At 37.6% G+C, this 22353-nt stretch overlaps 1 protein-coding gene across 1 annotated transcript; it reads right to left on the reverse strand.

Annotated features, from left to right (window-relative positions):
- Positions 1-6342: 6342 nt before the first annotated feature.
- On the reverse strand, positions 6343-13280 carry LOC106779139. Its single transcript, XM_014667197.2, has 4 exons — positions 12979-13280; positions 7780-7858; positions 7591-7678; positions 6343-6689 (listed from the first exon to the last, which is right to left on the reverse strand). Exons 1-4 carry the CDS (start codon positions 13225-13227, stop codon positions 6599-6601), a joined length of 507 nt encoding a protein of 168 aa, XP_014522683.1. The 5' UTR covers positions 13228-13280; the 3' UTR covers positions 6343-6598.
- Between the last annotated feature and the right edge of the window lie 9073 nt (positions 13281-22353).

Raw genomic sequence — 22353 nt, forward strand, 5'->3', positions numbered from 1 at the left:
AGCTGTGAGCTTTGTGAGAGTCCATTTGCAACATCAATTTTTTTTTAAAGAAGCCAAAGCTGCCACATTCAATTCATTTCCCTTTTTTCTTCACAAGTTGTATTTGTTCATTTTCTTTATCACTTGTAATTTGGCCATTAAGCAAGTGTTTTGGAAGAATTCATAAGTGTTCTTCCAACACTTGTAAACTTCACTTTAATTGAACAACTAAAATTGGTAGACGGTGAGTGTGTCTTGGTTCCAAAGTTCCAAGCCTCACCTAAGAGATCTCACCCTTTTCTTTTCTTGCAAAAGCGTCTAGGAAGCCTTAGAAGTCCGTTTTAGAGTCTAGGTTTTTATTTCTTTGTTTGTTTGTGTCTTCAAGACTTTTGGTGGATTTAAAAGTGATTTCGACTTAAAGATTTTAGTAAGTAACTAGAAGCATATTTGGCAAGGCAAGACTTGGTACTTAAGCAACCTTTTAGGTTCACCTCTCTTACTTGGAATATTGCTTTCAAGTTAAAACTTTAGTCTTTATTTCAAGAAAACATTTAAGTTCATCACAATGTCAAGAAGGCACTCACTTAGGATTAGTGATAGTGAAAATCAAAAAGAGCAACTCACCCTTCAAACCTTAGCCAACCAACTCAATGAGATTGAGAGGAAAATGAGTCAAGAAAAAGTCAATAAAGAGCTTCAAAATGCCATGATCCAAGATGAGTTAAGGTTGATGAGAGAAGAACATCACCAAAGTCGATAGAGGTCTAGAGGTAGTCAAAGTGACAATTCTCAATTTGGAGGAATAACCTTAAATGTGGAAGAGTATTACCACCAACAGTCTTCTTCAAGAAGACATAGGCGGGATACTCAAAATACCTCTCCACCCCCTAAGGAAGTCAATGTTGTGTTGCCTCATTTCTATGGAAAGGATAATGTTGAGGCCTATCTTGATTGGGAGATGAAGGTGGAACAATTATTTGCTTGCCACCAAGTGAATGAGGAAAGAAAAGTCTCTCTAGCTACCCTAAGTTTTCAAGGGTATGCAATGTATTGGTGGACTGCCCTAGTCCAAGAGAGACTAAGACATCAAGATCCTCCAATTCATTATTGGAATGATCTCAAAACTGCCCTTAGGAGGAGACACATTCCCCCCTATTACAACAAAGAACTCATGGATAAGCTCCAAAGATTACAACAAAAGTCAAAGTCTGTTGAGGAATATAGACAAAAGATGGAGCTTTACATGATGAGGGCAGGAATAGTAGAGGCTTCAGATATTACCTTGGCTAGGTTTTTAAGTGGACTTAATTTTGATATTTGAGATAGGGTTGAACTATTACCTTATAGAGATTTGAATGATCTTTTTCAAATGTGTATCAAGGTAGAACAACAAAACTTGAGGAAATCCTCTTCCAAAGGAGTTCAAGTTCACTCTATTGTTGAAAAGGAAAATTTTAAAGAAAAAGAGTCTTTTAAGCCTCTAGCCAAGATTGTTGAGAAGCCCAAACAAGAGTCATATTCACACACTCGAACTAGTGATATCAAATGTTTTAAGTGTTTGGGAAAAGGACATATAGTTGCCCAATGTCCCACAAAAAGAACTATCATCTTGAGGGGCATTGACAGTTATAGTAGTGAATCATCCAGTAGTGAGAATGAGAGTGATCAAGAAAAATCAACTACTGAGGAAGTCTATCCTTGTGAAGGGCAACTTCTCATGATCAAAAAAATATTTGACAACCAATCCAGTGAAGAACATCTATCACAAAGAAAGACTCTCTTTCACACAAGATGTCAAATTCAATATAACACTTGTTCTCTCATTGTTGATAGTGGTTCGTGCTCTAACTGTTGTAGCACTAGATTGGTTGAAAAATTAAATCTTGTTGTGTAACCCCATCCCAAACCTTGTAAAATACATTGGATCAATAAGGATGGGAATGTCACAGTCAAGGATCAAGTCACAGTAACAATTTCCATTGGCAACTTTAAAAACAAAGTCTTATGTGATGTAGTTCCAATGGAAACTTGTCATGTTTTATTGGGAAAACCATGGCAATTTGATCATAAAACAATTCATAATGGTCTTACCAATACCATAATTGTGCATCATCATGAGAAGAAATTTGTACTTCATCCTCTTTCATCAACTCAAGTGGCGGAGGATCAAGCACAAATGCGCCATAACAAGGAAAGAGATGAAAAAGAAAAAGAAAGAAAGTTGAAACAAGAAGAGCAAATAAAAATAGGACTAGAGAGAAGAAAAAGAGAGGAAGAGGAAAGAGAAGAAAAAGGGACAAGAAGAAGAAAAGAAATAGAGAGAAGAAAAATAGAGGAAGATGAAGAAGAGCAAAGAAAGGAGGAAGAGAGAATAAAAGAAAGAGAAGAAAAGGAAGAAATTGAAAGAAAAAAAGTGGAAGAAAGTGATCAAGAGAAACTAAGAGAAATATCTCCTACAACCACAATGGAATCAAAACTCTAAAGGGGAGGTTTTCTATCCTTTCACTTTTCTTCATTTAGTTTTGAAAGTCCAAAATCTCACTTTTCTTTCCAAGAATTTGCCATGCCATTTTTCAAAATGCTAAAAGTTTCAACTCATGGCAATTCACAACTTGAGTTAGGGTTACTTTTATGGGTACCACTAACTCCAGATACAAATAAAATTTCAAATGGAGAAAGGTTTCTTTGTGGCATTAAATTTGAAAATTTTAAAATTAAGAAACCTTCTTCTAAACATGTTCTTTTATATATTTTGTGGGGTCATAGAAAACTAATTAGAAGTATGTTTGATGCTTATTGTAGATTAATATTTGACCCAGGTGGAAGATCTATGAAGATTACAAAAATAAGTCCTCAAGCAAGCCATCAGATTTGAGGACAAATTCTTTCCAAGGGGGAGGGGATGATGACTTGGGTCCAAGCCCATCATGGACCCATCACTAGAAGCATGGAAACTCCAACAAGAGCTTGAATAAATTGACACAGTAGGACAAGTCTTTGTCCTTCATTTTGAGTTGAATTTAGAGACACAAGGAGAAGGGGAAACTCCAACAAGAGCTTGAATAAATCATACAAGAGCTTGAATTTAGATTTTTCCAAATACAAACCAAAACTGCTGGAAGCACCCCACCCTTTTGCTATACACACCGTAGCCAAACTTCTCTACATTTCCAACACATGTATTCCATGCTTCTTCTAGAACACACACAACACCTCTCTTTCAAATGACACGTGGCATTAGATCCACATTTTCCAGCCCATCGTTGCCACGCTGCAACTCCATGGATATTCTATAAATTCATGGTAGCTTTCATTGTAAAATACTTTGGATATATGAAAGAATTTTCTTCTGCTGTTGCATTCATTCCAGCATGGGAAACCTCTGCCAAAGTCACTCTCGCTGCCTTTCCAATCCTCCATCTATATTTCTTCCTCTAGAAGACCGTCGGAGCTAGTACCACCTCACCATAGGCTCAACCTCCGTCAACTATCCATCACCGATTCAATCTCATTTCATCACCGCTTCAATACTTCTCACGGCATCCGCTGATGCTTCTTCGTGATCTACTGTTTTCATCATCTGCTGGATCTATTCAACATCTAGAGCAATTCATCAAGTGCTATCTGAGATTTTGCAATGAAAAGTTTTTCAAACTATGTCTAAGTCGACTACATGCGCAATGGATCGACTTAGTTAGTTATTTGATTTGAAATTCTGTTAATGAGTGTGTACAGTAAAAATTATATTTCAAATTTCTATTATAGCATTAAATAATATTCAATTGTATTAAATGAAAAGTCAATTTGGTTGTTATGACTGTTGCTAATTTGCTTAGCTGTTATAACTGTCTGACGACAGTCGACTTCATTAGTAGCACAGTCGACTACAAGAGTGTCTGATTTATAGAAAACTATGAATAGACATGACTCAATTGATCACATACGACTTTGGATATTTTGACATTTTAATTTTGATTTACAGATTATGATCTCTGAGAAAAAGGCTCCAAGAACTCATCAAGAAGACAGTGGTGATCTTTCTTGCAAAAGTGTCTTAAGGAGGAATTGTATTGTGCTTACTGTTTGATTAGATTCTGCATAACTGGTGTATTCATATTGATCAAGATTGCTTTCAATCTATTGGAGATTGGTTTTCCTATTGTGATTACAGGAGGTTGACTTGTGGAGTCTGTACACTTTGAGGATTGTTCAAAGTGGGTTGAAGATTGCAGAAGAGGGGATATCTTGCTGCAAATTTTTGTGTTGCTGCCTATATTTTAGTTAGAGGGTTAGAGAGGTGTTTTATATTTTTGACGTGGAGGTCTTTATAAAAGCCTTGTTGTAAAAACCTTGACCATTATAATGCATTTGCTTCCGGATTGTGGAAGGACACTGGATGTAGGCATTGAGGCCGACCCAGTATAAACGTCTGCGTTTGATTTCTCTATTCTTACACTTTTACATTAAGTCGACTTAACTGTTTATGTAGTCAACTTTACATTTCCGCTGCACTTAGAATTTTCATTGTTTGCGATTCAAGAAACTTTGTAAAGGTTTTTACTTTGCGAAAAAGATTTTGAAAAGACTTTGATTTTTAAACCTCACCAATTCAACCCCCCCCCCCCCACTTGGTGTTGAAACTGAGCCATCCTGTTTCCAACAAATGTTATAGCATGCCTTTATTGGGAAGAGAATCCCTTCTACCATGTAAAACATGTGCTCAAATTCGCAGTCAATAAAGGTTCTCTGCCATTGGGTTTCTGGTTCTTGTAGGTTTCCAAGCTGGTGCAAGGAAGATAATAACGCGAGAGGCGTTGTTCAGGGTGGCTTATATGGAGGAGGTACAAAGCATATATGGGCTTGCGTTTCGCGATTCACGGGTTCTGTGATTGCAACCTATAAGAGAAAGGTTGTTGGAGATGAGCATCGTAGTGGTTGCTTTGGTCTCGTGGTGGTCCATGAAGGAAACTGAGCTTTGTTCTTGGGTTGAGTTGCTTTTATTTGTAAGTGTCGCGATGAACATGGTTGTCAGAGACGTGAGGGTTTTGTGGTGACGCTATGGTGATAAAGGCTAGCTCGACAAAGATAGTCTGGTCATGGATTGGTTTTCACGATAGCGTGAACCTAGGTATACAATGGTGAACATAGGTACATAGTGGAGAACGATTGTGCCTTGCAGTGGTGGCGCGATAAACTAGAAGACAATGATAGCTAGGGTTCTTGAGGTTGAATATGGAAGATGAAGTGACAAATGATGAGGTGGGCAGCCATGTTAGAAAAAAATGGGCCACGTCATTCACTGATGGCTGAACTGGATACTATGTCATTAACAATTTAGATGTCGTCAGTGAAAAAAGAGCAAATTGAACAAAAATTACAAAAATTGGAACCACTTTGATCGTTGAAAAAAGTCAAGGATCACTCTGAACAAAACTAACAAAAATAGAAATCAAAATAAATATTAAACCTTAAAAACAATAAACAATTTTATTATTTGTTATACATTGATCCAAATAGATTGATATAATGTTAAATATCTAGTGAAAGAAAAGAAAGTATATGTGGGAAAGAGATATGTATTAAATAATTCATTGGTAAAAGTAAGTTAAACTTATTAACAAGAAATTTCGAAACAATTATCATACTCACTCACTGAGAAAGATAACAAATGAATGACAATGAGTTAAAAAAAATGTAAAACCAATACAATTATAATAATTGACTGTTTCTTATTGTTATGTGATATCTAAAGCCATAGTAGTCTTCCATGCATTTGCATTGGAATTTGATTTTTGGATCTGAAAAATAGGTTTTTTACTATCCATCCATCTAAGCTCATATTTCCAAGTTCTGTTTAACCGAGAAGTAGAGAAAAAGCATAGGAAACCTCAACCATGATAATCAAAGTAAACATAGTGCTCTAAATTTTTTTTTTGCCAGTATGTGAATACCAACATGATAGCCATGCTTCAATAGGAGTATAGTTCTTGAAAAGCTTATACGTATGTATTGTGAGGAGAAATCCCAGACGAGATGCAAGCCAGGCAAAGCCTGCTGTTTCAAACACTTCATTAGTATATGATCCAAGTTAAGTCAAACTTTGGCATCTTAAAACTTCCAGGGAACAGCCTCTAAGTTTCAAAGAAAGAAGATGCAGCTATGGATAAGGACAGATTCTTGATTTCATATTAGATGAACTCTAGTCATTACTTCATTTTTAATATGGCAGTTACTAAATATGGAGGATTCAAGCGGGATGGAAGGAATAGCAGTGTCTCACATGTCAATGTAATAAGGGAAAATTTTACCATACACCCATCCACAATATTGTACAGAATTTGATGTTGGGCAGAGAAAAACAAATAAGAGAATAAATAGTCGGTTTAACTAAATAGGGTATTAAGTTAGCCTAAAATAAGATATAAGACAATAATCAATAATTCCCAAAAACGTTCATTATCTATAGCTATTTTTTCCACTGTTGTTGAGTACATGCATGCTCTCAACAAATCATATATCAGAAGTTATAAACAAGAAAACTGCAACCAGCATAATGATCAATGGACGCAATGACATGATGATATAACCTTGAGTAATTTCGAGTCCAAACCCATAAATTCTAACTAGAAGATTTCCTTATTGAGCTGTTGAAATTACAAAGTTCCTCTGAATTGGAACCATAAATAGCCTTAATCGTGTCCCTGCAGAAACTGCAAGAAAGAAAGAATATTCCATAAGAGAAACACACTTCTTTGGGTGCCTTGGTTTCAAATAAAATAGCTTCGGCCTTCAAGGAAATTTTCTGCTTAATAATTTTTGTCAGTTTTTTGTACAATATATTCAGTGAATAAATTGCTAAAAGGTCAACAAAAAATATGGGGCAACGTAACAAAATTTGAAATATGAGTTTTGCTTTAGCAAAATTCAGCATGTATGAACAACTCTGCTCCATTGTGAGGAGTGATTATTCCTCAAATTCAAGCATATACCAACGTCACAACTCCAGAGGAAGATGGAGGCTCTTATTAGTATAATTAAAACTTTGTCTACACCATACTGCAATTTTATAATGAATCTACAATGCCAACAGCATCGTCTAGAAAGCTCCAACCCACCATTAGTCCCCATCCAAATAAAGACAAATGTTGACAAAAGTTAACTTCATTGTGTATAAGCCTTTCCTTTCTTTCTTATTAATATATAACTAACTGTGAACAACTAGAGATAGTACAGAAACTCCTCATAAATATAAATATAACCCCAGAAGCTTCACTAGCAAACCTTGACACAAAGTTGCACCTAATACCAGCTTGAAGAGGCGCAAACATTTTGTAAGGGCTTCAAATAAAAACTTAGATTTGTTCCAATATCACAATTCATGAGATTCTTCTTTACCCATTATATTGCTTAAATCCATTAGAGACTAGACAGATACCTGGACTAAATACAGGGAAAGTATCTAGGGAGAGCACGTGGAACAAGTTAATATTTAAACACCATTCAGTTTTGAATGGCATATTCATTTATGATTATAGGTCAAGACAAATTCCCCTATAATCTTATACTCTGATTCTTTCTGAGAAACATAATTAAAAAGTGAGAAAGGTGGACCTGCAGGCTTCCTTGTCGAAATTCTTCTCTTTAACTCCAAACAAAGATTTAAACACCTCTGGCTCCGCACGGCAAAAATACGGACGATCTGAAGAACAAATGAATGATAAGTTAAACTCTAAACCTAACATTCCCTTTGATGAAATAATTGAAATTCAAACATCAAGAATGAGATGCATTATGAGCAACCAGGGTAAATGGAACATTTCCGAGTACTCTTCTCATAATGAATACACCATCCATCTGGTCCTATCAAGCTTTTGTAGAGCTGAAATCCATCGGAGTAACACAGATAAGCAATTAGATAAGCTCAATTCACAGTATATTGATAGCGTATGCAGAGGAAGGAAGGAAAGACTAACAGCGTATATGTGAACGAAAGAGAGATAGAAAAACGAGTTATGTTTTTCATTAGATAGTGCAGAATTTATACAAAGTGAGAAACAGGGAAATGACAGTTAATGACCTTTAACGGGTTTATGATTTAAAATCCTAACACTCCCCTTTAAATCTAAACCACTTAACGACTTGACTCCAATTAAATTTCTGAGGTTTTCAAATCGACTTTGACGCAGTGGTTTGGTAAAAACATCTGCTATTTGTTCATTCGAGCTGCAGTACACAAGTTCAAGTTTTCCTTCATTTACAGGTTCTCTGATGTAGTGAAATTTGGTTTCAATGTGTTTGCTTCTTCCGTGAGAGATTGGGTTCTTTGATAGACTGATTGCCGACTTGTTATCTATCATGAGGCGTGTAGGTTTGTGATTCTCAATCTTCAAGTCTCGAAGAACAGCTTCCAACCACGCACTTTGACACGCTGTTTCAACAGCTGATACATACTCTGCTTCACATGACGATAATGCAACAAAGCTTTGCTTTTTCAAACACCACAATACAGACATTCCCATCAACTTGAAGAGATATCCAAAGTGCTTTTCCTGTCCTCTTGATCACCGCTCCAATCCGCATCACACCATGCCTCTAACACATTACTAGTGTTGTTAACGTTTCTGGAGAAATACAATCCATAATCTGTTATTCCTTTCAGGTATCGGAGGATGTGTTTTGCTGCATTCAAGTGGGGCTGCCTTGGATCATGCATGTACCTGCTTATGAGTCCAACTCCGAAACTGATGTCTGGTCGACTGTTACATATGAAGCGAAGTGTTCCAACAATCTTCTTGAAGAGAGTGGAGTCAACTTTGGCTTCTTCTTGATGACTCGAGAACTTAATGTTGGCCAAAACTGGAATACAGGTGCTGTTGCAGTTGATCAGATTGAATCTATATAGAGTTTCTAGGATATATTTCCTTTGATGCATGATCATTCCTTCTTCAGTCTGCACGAACTCCATTCCAAGAAAGTATCCTAAGTTGCCTAGATCAGTCATCTCGAGTTCATTCTTCATTTTTGTTTTGAATTTCTCACTCTCCTTTGTTGAACTCCCCGTGATCAATAGATCATCAACATACAAACATACCACAAGTGTACCTACCTGCTCAACAAGCTGAACATAAATTCCATATTCAACCGTACATTTGTGAAACCCATACCTGATAAGCAGTGCATCAATATGCCTGTTCCATGCTCGCAGTGCCTGACGGAGACCATACAGGGCTTTGTTCAGCTGATAGACTTTCAACTCTTGCCCTTTTATAGTGAATCCAGGTGGTTGATTCACAAATACTTCTTCCTCTAGAGGGCCATTAGGAAATGCCGATTTGACGTCCATCTGATGAATGATCCAGCCTTTAAAGTTTGCAATGGCTACTATGAGTCTAACAGTTTCCATCCGAGCAACAGGAGCATATACATCGTTGAAATCTATCCCCGGTTTCTGCAAGAAACCTTTAGCAACCAACCTAGCTTTCAGCTTTGCCACATTTCCGTCAAGTTTGTACTTGGTTTTGAATACCCATTTCACATCTATGGCTTTCTTGTGTTCTGGCAGCTCCATAAGTTTCCACATTTTGTTTCGGTCTATAGATGAAAGCTCTTCTTGCATAACATTTTGCCACTCCTTGATTTCTATGGCTTCCTCCCAAGTGAGTAACTCTGCACCTGCAAAAAGAGCACACTGAACAATATCTCCAGAATCAGTAACATCACTATCAGAGAATAATTCATGATTAGTGAGCCTTGTAGATGGAAAACGCGTTCTTTGTGATCTTCTTGTAACTCTATCTACACTGATTGCCTCTGATCTGTTTTCTTCCAAATTGTTTTCTCCCATCCAGATGGTCATCACATTTTCAGGATCTTGAGTTGGAACAACTTCTCCTCCTTTCCATTTGTAAGTGGCTGCTTCATCAACAATGACATCCCTGCCAATCACAATTTGATTTTTGATAGGATCAAACATCCTATAAGAACCCGTAGGATGATATCCTACAAGAATATGCTTCACTTCTATCGTCAAGTTTCTTTCTTCTTTTTGCTGGGATGTGTCTATAACAAATTGATCCAAACACTTTCAAGTGTCGAACATCAGGCTTTCTTTTTTACAACATTTCCTCTGGTATAGAGTCTGGCAGAGCTTTTGTGGGGCATCTATTCAGCGTATAGGTTTCTATCGCAACTGCTTCACCCCAAAGAAACTTAGGTAATCCCTTTCCTTTGATCATGCATCTGACCATGTCTAATATCATGCGATTTCTTCTTTCTGCCAACCCATTGTGTTGACGGGTGTACGGTGCAGTGACTTCATGTTTGATTCCTTTATCTGCACAGAATACACTCATGTCTGACGAATTAAACTCGCCCCCACCATCGGTTCTAAGGATCTTGATTTGATGACCCGATTGCCTCTCAGCCATGCAGCAAAATTGAACAAAGCAAGTATAAGTTTCTTTCTTTTCTTTAAGTAAATATACCTAAAGTTTTCTAGAAAACTCATCTACGAAAAGCAAGAAGTATCTGTTACCTCCTAGAGACAACACGTCAAACGGGCCACAGACATCTGCATGGATGACATTGAACAGCTCTATTGCTCGCTTGTATGCTTGTTTTTTAAAGGCACTCCTAGTCTGTTTACCAGTAGCACAACTTTCACAAACTTTGCTTGGCACCGTGAACTCAGGAATACCTCTCACGAGGTTTTTATCTCTTAAGTGGCACAAACTTCTAAAGTTCAAATGTCCAAAGCGATAATGCCAAAGCCATTCTTCTGCATCCGTGCCTTCTGCAGCCAAGCATTGTACTTCAACAGCATTCAAGTTAACTTTGTATGTTCTGTTTCGAGCAAGGGGTGCCTTAATTATCAATCTTTGTCTTTCGTCATAGACCTCAATGTTTCTTTTCTGCAGATTCATAGTATATCCCTTCTCAAGAAGTTGACCAAGGCTCAAAAGATTGCTTTTCATAGTAGGCACATAGAGGACGTTGTGCATGTACACTGGTTTGCCATCCTTCCGTGTAATCAACACCTTACCTAAACCTTCTGCTCGAATTACATTATCATCTGCAAAGCGAACGATACTCTTGACGCTGGTGTCTAAGTCAATTAGCCATCTCTTATTCCCCATCATATGGTTAGAACATGCTGAGTCAAGATACCACGACATTTCTTCCAGTGCATGATCCGTTTCTCTAGCCAATGACACATGTTCCGTCTGAGCAGTGTTCTTTGACACCTCCTTCTTTGCATGTTTTGCTTCTCTTACCGATGAAATATGTTCCTCCTGGGCAATATTCTTAGCACACCTTTCTTTGTTTCTGCTAGTCGTGATTTGCATGTAATTATCACATGTTGTTATCCACTTACCATCGTTCTTTTTATTTGTAAGCATACTCCTTAAGGCAATATGATCAGAATCCAAGACAAGTTCTTCCTTCGCAAGATTCACCTCATTGCTTTGTTCTTTCTTGGCATTGTCATTGTGCCAGCATTTAGATGAATAATGGCCATATTTATTGCAAGTAAAACACTGTATATTCCTCTTGTCAGAATTCTTTCTGCCGCCTCTGCCTCTAGGCTTCCCTCTACCTTTAGGCTTCCCTCTACCTCTGCAACTGCTTTGTTCATTGCTTTCAACATCTTTGTTTTGTTCTTCACCGCATCTACCTCCATTTCTGCCTCCACGACCGCCGCGAGATCTTCTTCTACCTCTGCCCGTTCCACGATACTTATTAGTCTTGGCTTGCAAAGCATGATTGGTGTTTTGCACAGTTTCTTGTTCTGCGGCTTTCCTCTCCAATAGTCGTTGTTCATGGACTTCAAGTGAGTTTTGTAACTCTTCAACTTTCATTTTTTCCAAATCTCTGCTTTCCATAATAGCTACAACAATATGGTCGTACTGAGGTGTTAGAGTTCGCAAGATTTTATGGACAATCTTCTTGTCCTTGACAACTTTGTCGCATGCACACATTGCGTTGACAACCACTTGGATTCTGCCGATGTAACCTTCAATAGTTTCTTGTTCTCCCATGTTTAAAAGCTCATACTACCGTCGCAGTGACTGAAGCTTAATCTCCTTTATATTTCCAGTAGTTCCATAACCATCTTGTAGGATCTCCCATGTTTCTTTAGCCGTTGTCGCCTTTGACACCTTTGAGAAGATTGCCGCCGAGATGCATTGATGCAAAATCATGCGTGTTTTGCAATCTAATTTTCTTATCTCTTGGTACGCCTTCTTTTCTTCATCTGTAGCATTCTTTGCGGGTTCTGTACACCCAATTTTCACAACTTCATCAATCTCCTGGAAACCAAGGATTGCGTCTATCTTGACGCACCAATCTTCAAACTTCTTTCCATCAAATATTGGTAGGTTGCTTTGGATCATCCCTGCCATACCTCCAACGTGAAGCTTTTCTTTTCTGCACAATTTCTTCGCAGAGAACGATACCTCCTAGGTTTAGAAACTTGTTGCTCTTGATATCGCTGATAGTGTATGCAGAGGAAGGAAGGAAAGACTAATAGCGTATGCAGAGAAAGAGAGAATAGGCAGAGAAAGAGAGAATGTGAACGAAACAGAGATAGAAAAACGAGTTATGTTTTCATTAGATAGTACAGAATTTATACAAAGTGAGAAACAGGGAATGACAGTTAATGACCGTTAAGGGATTTATGATTTAAAATCCAAACATATCACATCACATGAGTATATCACATCACGTGTGACAACAATATAAAAATAAACAAACTATTTGAACTTTTTATACGACCATGTCGTATCTACCATTCTTTTCAATCACTATGACTTATATTAATCTCTATTTCGGAACCTATCTAGTAATTTTCCTCTCATTTCTACCTTTTCGTCGACAAAACTCAAATATAGTGAGACCATGGTTAAGGAAACCGAATTCAATACCACTCTAACAAACCTAGTAAATGTTGATTTGATTTGATTTTTTGAAAAACAAAAAAGGTAGAAATAGAAAATGGACCTGAACATCAGAAGGGTCATCGAAAAATTCTTCAGGTGAAGGAAAGGAAGGACCCTTTTGTAGCTTACAGCATGCCCCACAACCCTCCACGCAGTGCCACTTTGTTTCCTTCTTGTCGCCGCCGAAGCCGAGGCTGGTTTGCCCTTTCTTTTTGTCGGTCTTAACCGTCGCCGCCTTCCGTTGAGGACGCGCCGCTGAAATGACGGCGATAGATAACGGCTGTGTTGGAGTGGTGATGGCGGGAGACATGATAAGGCGCTAAGTTATTTCTTAAAATCAGAATAACAGGAGGCGTGGCTGTAGTAGCCGAAAATAGTGGAACGGATTTATTTATTGGCGAAATATTTTAATCTAATAATTTATTTAATTATCTAATTTTTCCGAAATTATTAAGATTTTGTAACGCTTTTACTGAGACTATGTTTCCCAAATTAATTTGCTTCCACGATAGGTTAGACCGAGATGTGTTCTAACCATTGTCCATATTCGTCTGAAATGTATCTGGCTCGAAAAATTTACAAATATTAAATTAACGTATTTTATTCGCTTAATATTTCAATTTAAATAATATATAATTAAATTCTAAAATAGAAAAATAAAAATAAAAATTAAAGTATATTTTATAATATGTATAAAATACATAATATTAATATAAATATAACATTGTATTATAAATACATCTATATATGTTGTATTTATATAAAAAGTAAGAAATTAAATCATATTGAAATCTCAAGTTCAATATCATTTAAACCAATGATTAAATATGTTTTTAGTGTTGGAAGTTTCACATTGATTAGAGATAAGGTTAATTTAGAGTATTTATAATGGTTGATTTCACCATTACCTAGCTCTGACTTAATTTTTATAATAAATGAATCCTTTTTCACTTAGGAACTTGTTTAAATCCTTTGCTTTTAGGTTATTTTGTGAATAAAGATAGTTGAGGTTATACTTTATGATTTTATCACTAATTCCCTAGATTTTGTAGGAAATTTGGATGATTTGGAAGAGGAGTTGAAGTACCAAGGAGTTGGAACTCAGAAAGGACTGAAAAAGCATCAGAAAGGAAGATCACAGGACGCTTGAGCACTCTTTTCCAAAGCCCTCAGCGCCAAAGGCTCGCATTGACGCTTGACTGCCCCTTTCTGAGGCCCTCACGCTAAAGCCTCACATTCACGCCTGGGAGCCCTTCCTAGGGCGTTGGGCGCCATTTTTCCAGTATAGTTCCACGCCTGGGCGCCCTATGAAGGGCACTGAGCGCAACTACTCTCGCATCCACGCCCGACTGCCCTAAGTTGGGGCGTTGAGCGCCGGCCAAGTGGGCTTGGACTTTTTATTTGATCTATTTAAGGACCCAGGCACTCTAGGTATGTATCTTTTGACAGAGGAAGCGCAAACTCAAACTGTTCGACCCTTTGGAGGCAGAATTGGATGCGCGAGCACTCCTCTTCGGTTTTTAGGGTTTATCTTTCATTTTATTTCCATTATACATCTAGTTTCTCCATGATAATGGGGAACTAAACACTATTTGTTTTTGGGGGATGATATAACCATGTGAACTTTCATGTATTGAATTGGTTCTGATTTATATATGCTTCTTTCATTAATTGTTAGGGTTTTTCTCCCACTCTATGTTTAATGTTAAGTCCCTGGCAAGTGTACCAGATTGTTATCAAGTAATATAAAACGGGTAAGTCTGAGTATCGTTTCCCAAAGGACTCTTAGGTCTTACTTTTCATGTAAACCAATCACATAAGACTTGAGAAAAGAATTAAATTTAGGTTTTGAATGCAAAGAACAAAAGTAAATATGCAAAATGCAGTGAATCAATTGGCTAGAAAAGACTATGGATGAATGGAGTTGTTGGGGTTTACAATTTCATCTTATCCACCCTCTTATATCTACTATTCTTATCTACTTAGCTTATTTATCATATTGTCATGCAAACTTTCTTAGTCTACCTTAAACCCAATCTCTTGGCGAAAAGAGCCTATTACCAATTACTGGCTTGCTATCTCTAGCCTTCCCTGGTAACCAATAATGCATGATAATCAAGGAATTCCCCCCAGTTCATGACATTACCGTACGTCTCCGTATCAATAAAGACAAACAACATTTACCGAATGAGTTAAACGATAAAAGCATTAAGCAAAGGTAAGGAACCCAACAATTGATAAAGTAAGCATATGCAAACATATAAAGAAGATGAGAATTTTGATATAAGAGAGTTTCAAAAGATTACGTTGTTCCCCAACAACCTAGGGCTTAGTTCACCATTTACATGGTGAATCTAGATGAAAAATAATGAAAGAATGGAGGAATAAACCCTAAATTTGGTAGGTTGGAGCCTAAGCATCCAAGGAACCTCCTCCAAGGTGTGTAGAATAGCTCTGGACGTCTCTGCTGGCCAAAAGATTACAATTTGAATCGCACTGGGTCTATTTATAGACCAAAACGATAACAGAATCTAAGCCAAATAAAAACAGATAACCGCTAAGCGCCTAAGTGAACCACTCAGCGGTTTGCCTCTAAGCCGCGCCACCGCTCAGCGGTAAAACTGACCGCTGAGCGGTTTGCCTTTAATCGCTCTGACCGCTCAGTGCTGATTTTGGCCGCTGAACGGTTCATAGACTCTTCTTTTCTTCCTTTTTCTTCCTCTTTCTTGAGTCTAAGTCCGTCCTAATTCACTTCCATCTTCAATTCTCATCAAAACCCGATAAAACAATGCAAAAACAAGCATAATATCTCTAAAACCAACTTTTGACTCTCTCATGACTTAACTAAGTGTTTTACTTGATTTTAAACTCATTTTAAGCCACAAAGGGTGCATTTTAATATCATATTTAAGCATGAAAATAACGATTTTTAGACCGTTATCACAACCGCAAACTTAGAATTTTGCTTGTCCTCAAGCAAACAAGACAAAACTTGGCTTTCCACTTCTTCATCAAATAGTTCAATATTTTCAAAACTCATTTTCCTCATGACAAGGTATGATTCAATTCAGATTATCAGTGGAATCCTATCAAGATGCATGCATGCTTTCAATCCAATTTAGTTCACATAATCACATATTTCCCAACAGATGTTTTTATTCATGAATGATCAATTTACTAAGCATAGATGTAAACATGGATTTCAACAATTCTCACCAAGAAAGTGTTTCACTCAATCACTTCAAGTGTTTAGGAGGACACTCCACTCTCAACTATTCACATGTCACATAAAACAAAATTGCCCTTCATCTAAAACAATCAATATTCTCACATGCAAATGTCATCACAAGGACTTTTCCAAGGTTTGTAATGAGGCTGGGCTAACAAGAAAAATTGTTTTTTCCAGATCACAAAATCCTTGAGTCAAGAGAGTTATTTTAACATTCAAAGTTCAAGTACAAACTCTCTTTTTCACCAATCTCACTCATTCCCAACTTCTTCCCTTTTCTTTTTATTGAGCTCATTTTTTATGCTTTTTCTTTTTCTTCTTTTTCTTTTCTCATGTATTTTTCTTTTTCAACACTTGAGCTCAATACTTTTGTTTTTCCTTTTATCTTTCCCCCAAACAACCCCAAACTTGAACCTTTTTAATTCATACAATTATTCTCAACCCAACTCAAGATAATTAATTCCAAACAAGGGTTTTCATCCTGTTTAAGGCTAAGCTTCAAAAAGGGTATAACATTTTAATCTCTTTGGGTGAAAATTTGGCTAAGTAAGGGCTTCCAAACATGGCCTTGATCATATGAAATAAACATGCAATTCAATCAACTATCAAGACTCGGGCAATATCATTCATGCTTTCCTGTGAACAGTTCATATATCAATGAAAAACTCTAGAGCTCAATACCTCACACAACACGTTTTCTCACACATCATTCATAAATTCTGCTTAGCATCATAATCACAATCATAAATCACCACACATAATTTCTCATAGTTAGTGAACCATACATGGATATCATATGCACACAGTCTCAATCATTAACCACATTCAATCGTCATCGAATAACTCATCATGCAATATAATCATCAAACCATTATCAGAACCAGTGTACAAGCCAAGCATAGGCACAAAAATAAAGTTCAACCTATTCTACAAATCCAAAGTACAAAAGAAAAAGAAAAATCCTTGTCCAAGTGTGCTGGCATTCGTCAGTAGATGCCCTATCAGTCCATGTCCTCATCTGAGTCATCCTCATCACCAGCCATTGTATCCTCAAAGTCATCCTCTTGGTCATCCTCATCTCTGCTTGGTGCTCTAGTTGCTCTAGTCCCGCTACCATGTGTCTGCTCCTGAGGCCAAGCCATAGCATTATGGAACTCGTCAATAGTCCACCTGTGCACTAATGGCTGATCATATAGCCCCACTATCATCTCGGCAGTAGCTATCTGCCCTCTGTGCAAAGACTCCATCCTAGCTTCCATCATGGACATATACATGTCCCTCATTTGGAACGGCTCAGCGTGTTGTGCTGGTGCATCTGTAGGTGCATCCTCTTACTGTGTTGCTGCTCTCCTAGGACGCCTCCTAGGTGCTCCTCCAACTGGCTCGTCCTCTACACAATACTGCTGATAATATGAGGCGTTTATGGCCCTCCTCGACCTCTCATAACGTGGAACTGCAGTGTCTGCCCTAGCCTACTGGCACAAATAAGTAATCAAGGACGGATGTCCCAACGGTGTCCTGCTACTAATAGTAGTAGCGCAGCCCTGGATCTCGTCAGCAATAACCTTCCTAACGTTTACATCCATCTGCCACAACATGTAGTAGATGAAGATGATCCTGTGCATCGTGATGTCGGATACATGGGAGCATGACTGGATGTTGGCATGAGTGAATGCCATCTAGTATCTAGCCAGAGGTGTCAAATCTTCCCTCTTTATGTTGACGGGCATTCCATTAGGGTTGTTCTGAAAATGCCTTCCAGGAAGGCACATAACCCTCTCGATATCAGCAATGTCCCTGTACCCCCTTACATGGGCTGAATACTGGCACTGCTCACCTGGCCACTCAGTACCAAAAAAGCTGTTAATAGTGTCAGGGTCATATCGGATAGTCTGTCCCCTGACATAGCTCATGTACCTCCCAGCCGATACTCCTTCTCTAGTTAAGGTGTTAATATAGAACTCCTTTACCAGTTCAATGCTGGCTGGTGCAGGATATGTGGCCTGCCTCTCTCAGTCTCTCCTCAAGATCTCTACTCCAAACTCAGGAGCCAAGTCTGGAATGAAAATGGCCTTCCTCTCCATCAGCAACCTCCTCTCCTGCACGGTCACATAATGCTCTTCATGCTTCCTAGAGAGGAACCTACGAGAATCAAATCTTTGTGGCCTCTCAGGCTCCTTCCTTTTGTTGCCAGGAGTCTTTACCCTTCTTAATGATGACGACATTCCTTCATAAAATAAAACTCAAAACACCACAGGAATTCATCATCAAGTGTTAGCACATCATCAATCAAATTCCAAACCAAGCATAGGTTAACACTGAGGGAAGAATAGGGCCCCTCAGCATCCCTGCATCAAAAATCAAGCATTCAGGCAAAATCACTGTAGACAGCTCAGCGTCCAGGGAGACCGCTCAGCGGTTTGCCTCTAGCCGCGCCACTACTCGGCGTCAAAATAGATCGCTCAACGGCGACGGCTAGGGTTTTTGTAAACCTTTTCTAAATTGCCCTAATCTCCACTCTATCATAATTTCATCAATCCAGACCAAATTCATGCAATTCAATCGGTTTAAAACAGTTTCTATTTCATCAAATCATGCATAAAAATCAAAAGCCCTAATTTATCATGTTCCTACACATGTTATTCATCAAATTCCAAATTTAGAAACCCTAAGAATGAAATTGCACAGCTTACTTGAGTGGAGATACTAAATGCGTGCAAGATTGCTTTCCAATTGATGATGAATGCTTTCCGATGAAAAGCTCTCACAAAAGACCCCAAACTTTTAACAAGAAAATAGGTTTTTGTGAATGGGTGAGGAGAAAAAGTGGGGAAAACTCTTTGGAAAACCTTTGAAAGGGAAATTTGGGTACTAGGCTTGGGCGAACTACAAAGAAGAGATTTCAAAGTGCAGAAAACCCAGAAACGCTCAACTTTTGAAAGCCCGAGCTGAGTGTGCGCCGCCACCGCTCAACGGTCAAGTGGACCGCTCAGCGGTGAGCATTAAAATTTTCTTCTTCTTCTTTGCTTGCCTTCACGTTCTCAGCCCTATAACACCTGATTTCAACCCTCAATTTTTCAGTTTCATGCCTTTCCCCTCATAAATGCAACATTCAAGCATATAATGTACTTAGAACAAAGTTAAAAACAAGAAATAATCAACTGGGTTGCGTCCCAGGTAGTGCTTGTTTAACGTCACGAGCCTGACCCAAACCTGTTTAGCACTCATCAGTAAGTGCCTTCTTACCAACACCCCTCAGTAGGTGTACCTTCCTGGTATCCTTCAGTAGATACCTAAATCTTTAGCATCCCTCAGTAGATGCTACCCAATACACAAAAATTTTAAAATTGTTCATAATTACATCACCAAGATTTAAAAATTAAATTACAAAAATATTGTTCTTGGATCACTAGGGTGCCTCCCAATAAGCGCTCTTTTTATGTCACTAGCTTGACCTAGTAGAGTTCAAACACCTATCAGTAGGTGTTGACACTCCCCTTGCTTGATATTCTTTTCTGTTTCTTCTTCCTGTTGAATTTCATCATAAAGTTGAGAACACCAAGCACATGTTTCCATGTTTCAACCATAGGAACTTTAATCTCCAATTTCTTGAGATCTCCATAAAGCACTTGACTCTTTTTTCCTTCCTATGATTTTTCTTCTGATGAGGAATGGGTTTTGTATATGATCTTTTCTTCTATCCTCTCTTCCTCTTTTTCTCAATCTTTTCCTCCCTCAACTTTCTCTTTTTATTCTTCCACTTCTTTTTCTTTCTCGTTATCGTTCTCTCTCTCACTGAACCTTTCTGTTTCTTCTTCGTCTATCTTTTCCTCCTCTATCTTTTCCTTATTTCTCTCCATTTGTTTCTCCTCTATCTTCTCCCCATCAACAACCTCAGCACTTTCAAAAATATTGGTTTGACATTCCTCCGTAGGGTTAACTTCTATGTTAGATAGCTGACCAATTTGTGTCTCCAAATTCCTGAAGGTAACTTCATAGCTCTTGGAATCGTACTTCTCAAAAAATTTATCGAACTTTTCATTGAGACTTTTGACTTGTTCCGTCAAATCAGAGTTATCTGATGACATAGTTGTTGATCGTCCTCCCACGTTTCTATTGATAAAGAGTTGTTGCTTCTCTTTCATGCTTCTAGGAGAAGAAAAACTTGTATCCATGTCTTGCGAAAAAAATTCGTCATTCTTTTTATTCTCCTCTATGCTTTTGACATGGTATACGTTCAAATTCATGATCCTCTGAAGAAGTTCATGAGAATCTGTATTTTTCTTAAATGGAGTAATTTGTTGCTCAACAACTTGCGCAAATTGGCTTTGATCCTTGTATGAGTGAGGTTCCTACCAGTAGTTGAAAGCATTTTGGTAGAATTGAGTGCCCATATAGTCAAATTCTTGTCCATATTGTATGATGGGTGTCGCGGCCCATGCAAAATTTAATGAGCATATAAGAAATGCAGTATAGCTAGGAAGTGACTCCTAGGTCGTCTCTCAAGGACCAACTGCGGTTCAGAATCAGGTCTAACACAGTGTGGGGGTTTGTGAAAGGATTGTGAATGCAGAAGAATAAATTAAAACACAGAATCATTAAAATGAAAGAAAATATTAGACGCCTAACACTGTAACACAAATATCTAGCACAATTAAAATTGTTAATATGCGTCACTAAATTAGAAACAACATAAAGCCCAACTCAACAAACTTTATAAAATTAAATTAAAGCAAAAAAAATAAATAACACAAATTACCTTTAGCAATTAACCAAATTAACCTATGGCATCTACCAAATAAAATTAAAATTGCAATAGCCTAAAGACCCTATTTGCCGTGACATTCTCCAAAAGCAAATTAGATTGAAAGTACTTCCAATAAATCATCGTGTGCACACTCCAAATGAAATCAAAGCCTCCTGTTTCAGAACGTCACAACTGCAACCGAATGCCACTTGCCTTCTCCTAAGCAAAAAGAAAAATTAATTACCTTGGTGCACCCAAGCTAGGACGTCACACCCATTTGCAAACATTAAATAAATGCTACTTTAAAGAAAAGAAAAAAAAATGCCTAACAAAGAATGGAATCAGCGTAATGATTTCATTGAAATAATAATAATAAAAACATTAAATAAGAAAAAGGAAAAGTGTGCCCCTAAACTTATCTTCTAGACCCGTGACCAAGTGCCATTCCTTCCATCAAATCAACTTTTTATCAATCTAAAAGAACAAAATTAAATACCGTGCACACTAATTCTTGATTGAAATCAGCACCTAATCTACCATAACCCAAGAAAATATGACAACTTACAATAAAATGAAAGTACATTCTAAAATTCATTCATCCCTGACAACGTGCTGTATCATTCCTATCTAATAAAAAAAAAACGTTCAAAGAAATGTGGTGGCGGCTGCCCATTTTCATCCAAGGAAACCAGCATGAATCTCTTCCAGCCTTCATTCCAAAAAAAAACGTTAAAAGCTAATGTAAGAAAAACAAGTACACCTAATACGAAATAAAAGATTGAAAATTGCTCTTCAATGCTAGACGTGGTGCAGGACTCATGATGGGACAATGCTTGTTGGAATCAAAATTCAATAAAATAAAAATGCATGAACAACGTAACTAAGAAAACAATCTAAAGAAGAAAATGTGCTTCACTTTATTCTCCAAGCAAAGGAAATCGAAACAGCATTTTCAAAATAGCAAAAGAAAATTAATTGGATCAGCATTTCCAATTGGACCGTGACAGCAACTAGAATTAATCTAAATGCATAGGCTAAATCAGTAGAAGAAAATTAATTGGAGCTCTCCTTCATTTACATTGCTCAAATTTATATCACCCACAATCCAGTAGCAATAACATGGTTCAAAGAAAGAAAGAAAAACTCCTCCTACCAGAACGTTGCAGCAGCGTAAAAAATATGTCCCCCAAAAAAAAATGACGGCTGGTTTGTTTTCCTAGGATCATGTGTCATAAAATTGAGGTGGGGTCCATCCTAAATAAAACCCTAGGTAGGACATGTGTCACCAAAATTTGGGCCCCAACATATTTTTAATGGCCCAATGTGCAAAGGTTGTCTAAAACAACTAGACTTTTAAATTACACATTGATTAATTCCAAACTACTAAATTAAAATATAACTAATTCTAAATTTTCCATGCAGAGAGTCTTGAATTTATTTGTTGTCCTCCAAATGTCCCA

This window comes from Vigna radiata, unplaced genomic scaffold, assembly GCF_000741045.1.
Source record: "Vigna radiata var. radiata cultivar VC1973A unplaced genomic scaffold, Vradiata_ver6 scaffold_426, whole genome shotgun sequence".
In the NCBI taxonomy this organism is placed as follows: domain Eukaryota; kingdom Viridiplantae; phylum Streptophyta; class Magnoliopsida; order Fabales; family Fabaceae; genus Vigna; species Vigna radiata.

Excerpts from the sequence above, each read along its gene's own strand:
- LOC106779139 (XM_014667197.2), bottom strand. The coding sequence starts at position 13,227 with ATGTCTCCCGCCATCACCACTCCAACACAGCCGTTATCTATCGCCGTC. Across the intron at positions 7,859-12,978 it reads ATGACCCTTCTGATGTTCAG|CTCTACAAAAGCTTGATAGG; the intron begins GTCCATTTTCTA and ends GATGGATTTCAG. Across the intron at positions 6,690-7,590 it reads TTCGACAAGGAAGCCTGCAG|TTTCTGCAGGGACACGATTA; the intron begins GTCCACCTTTCT and ends TCTTTCTTGCAG.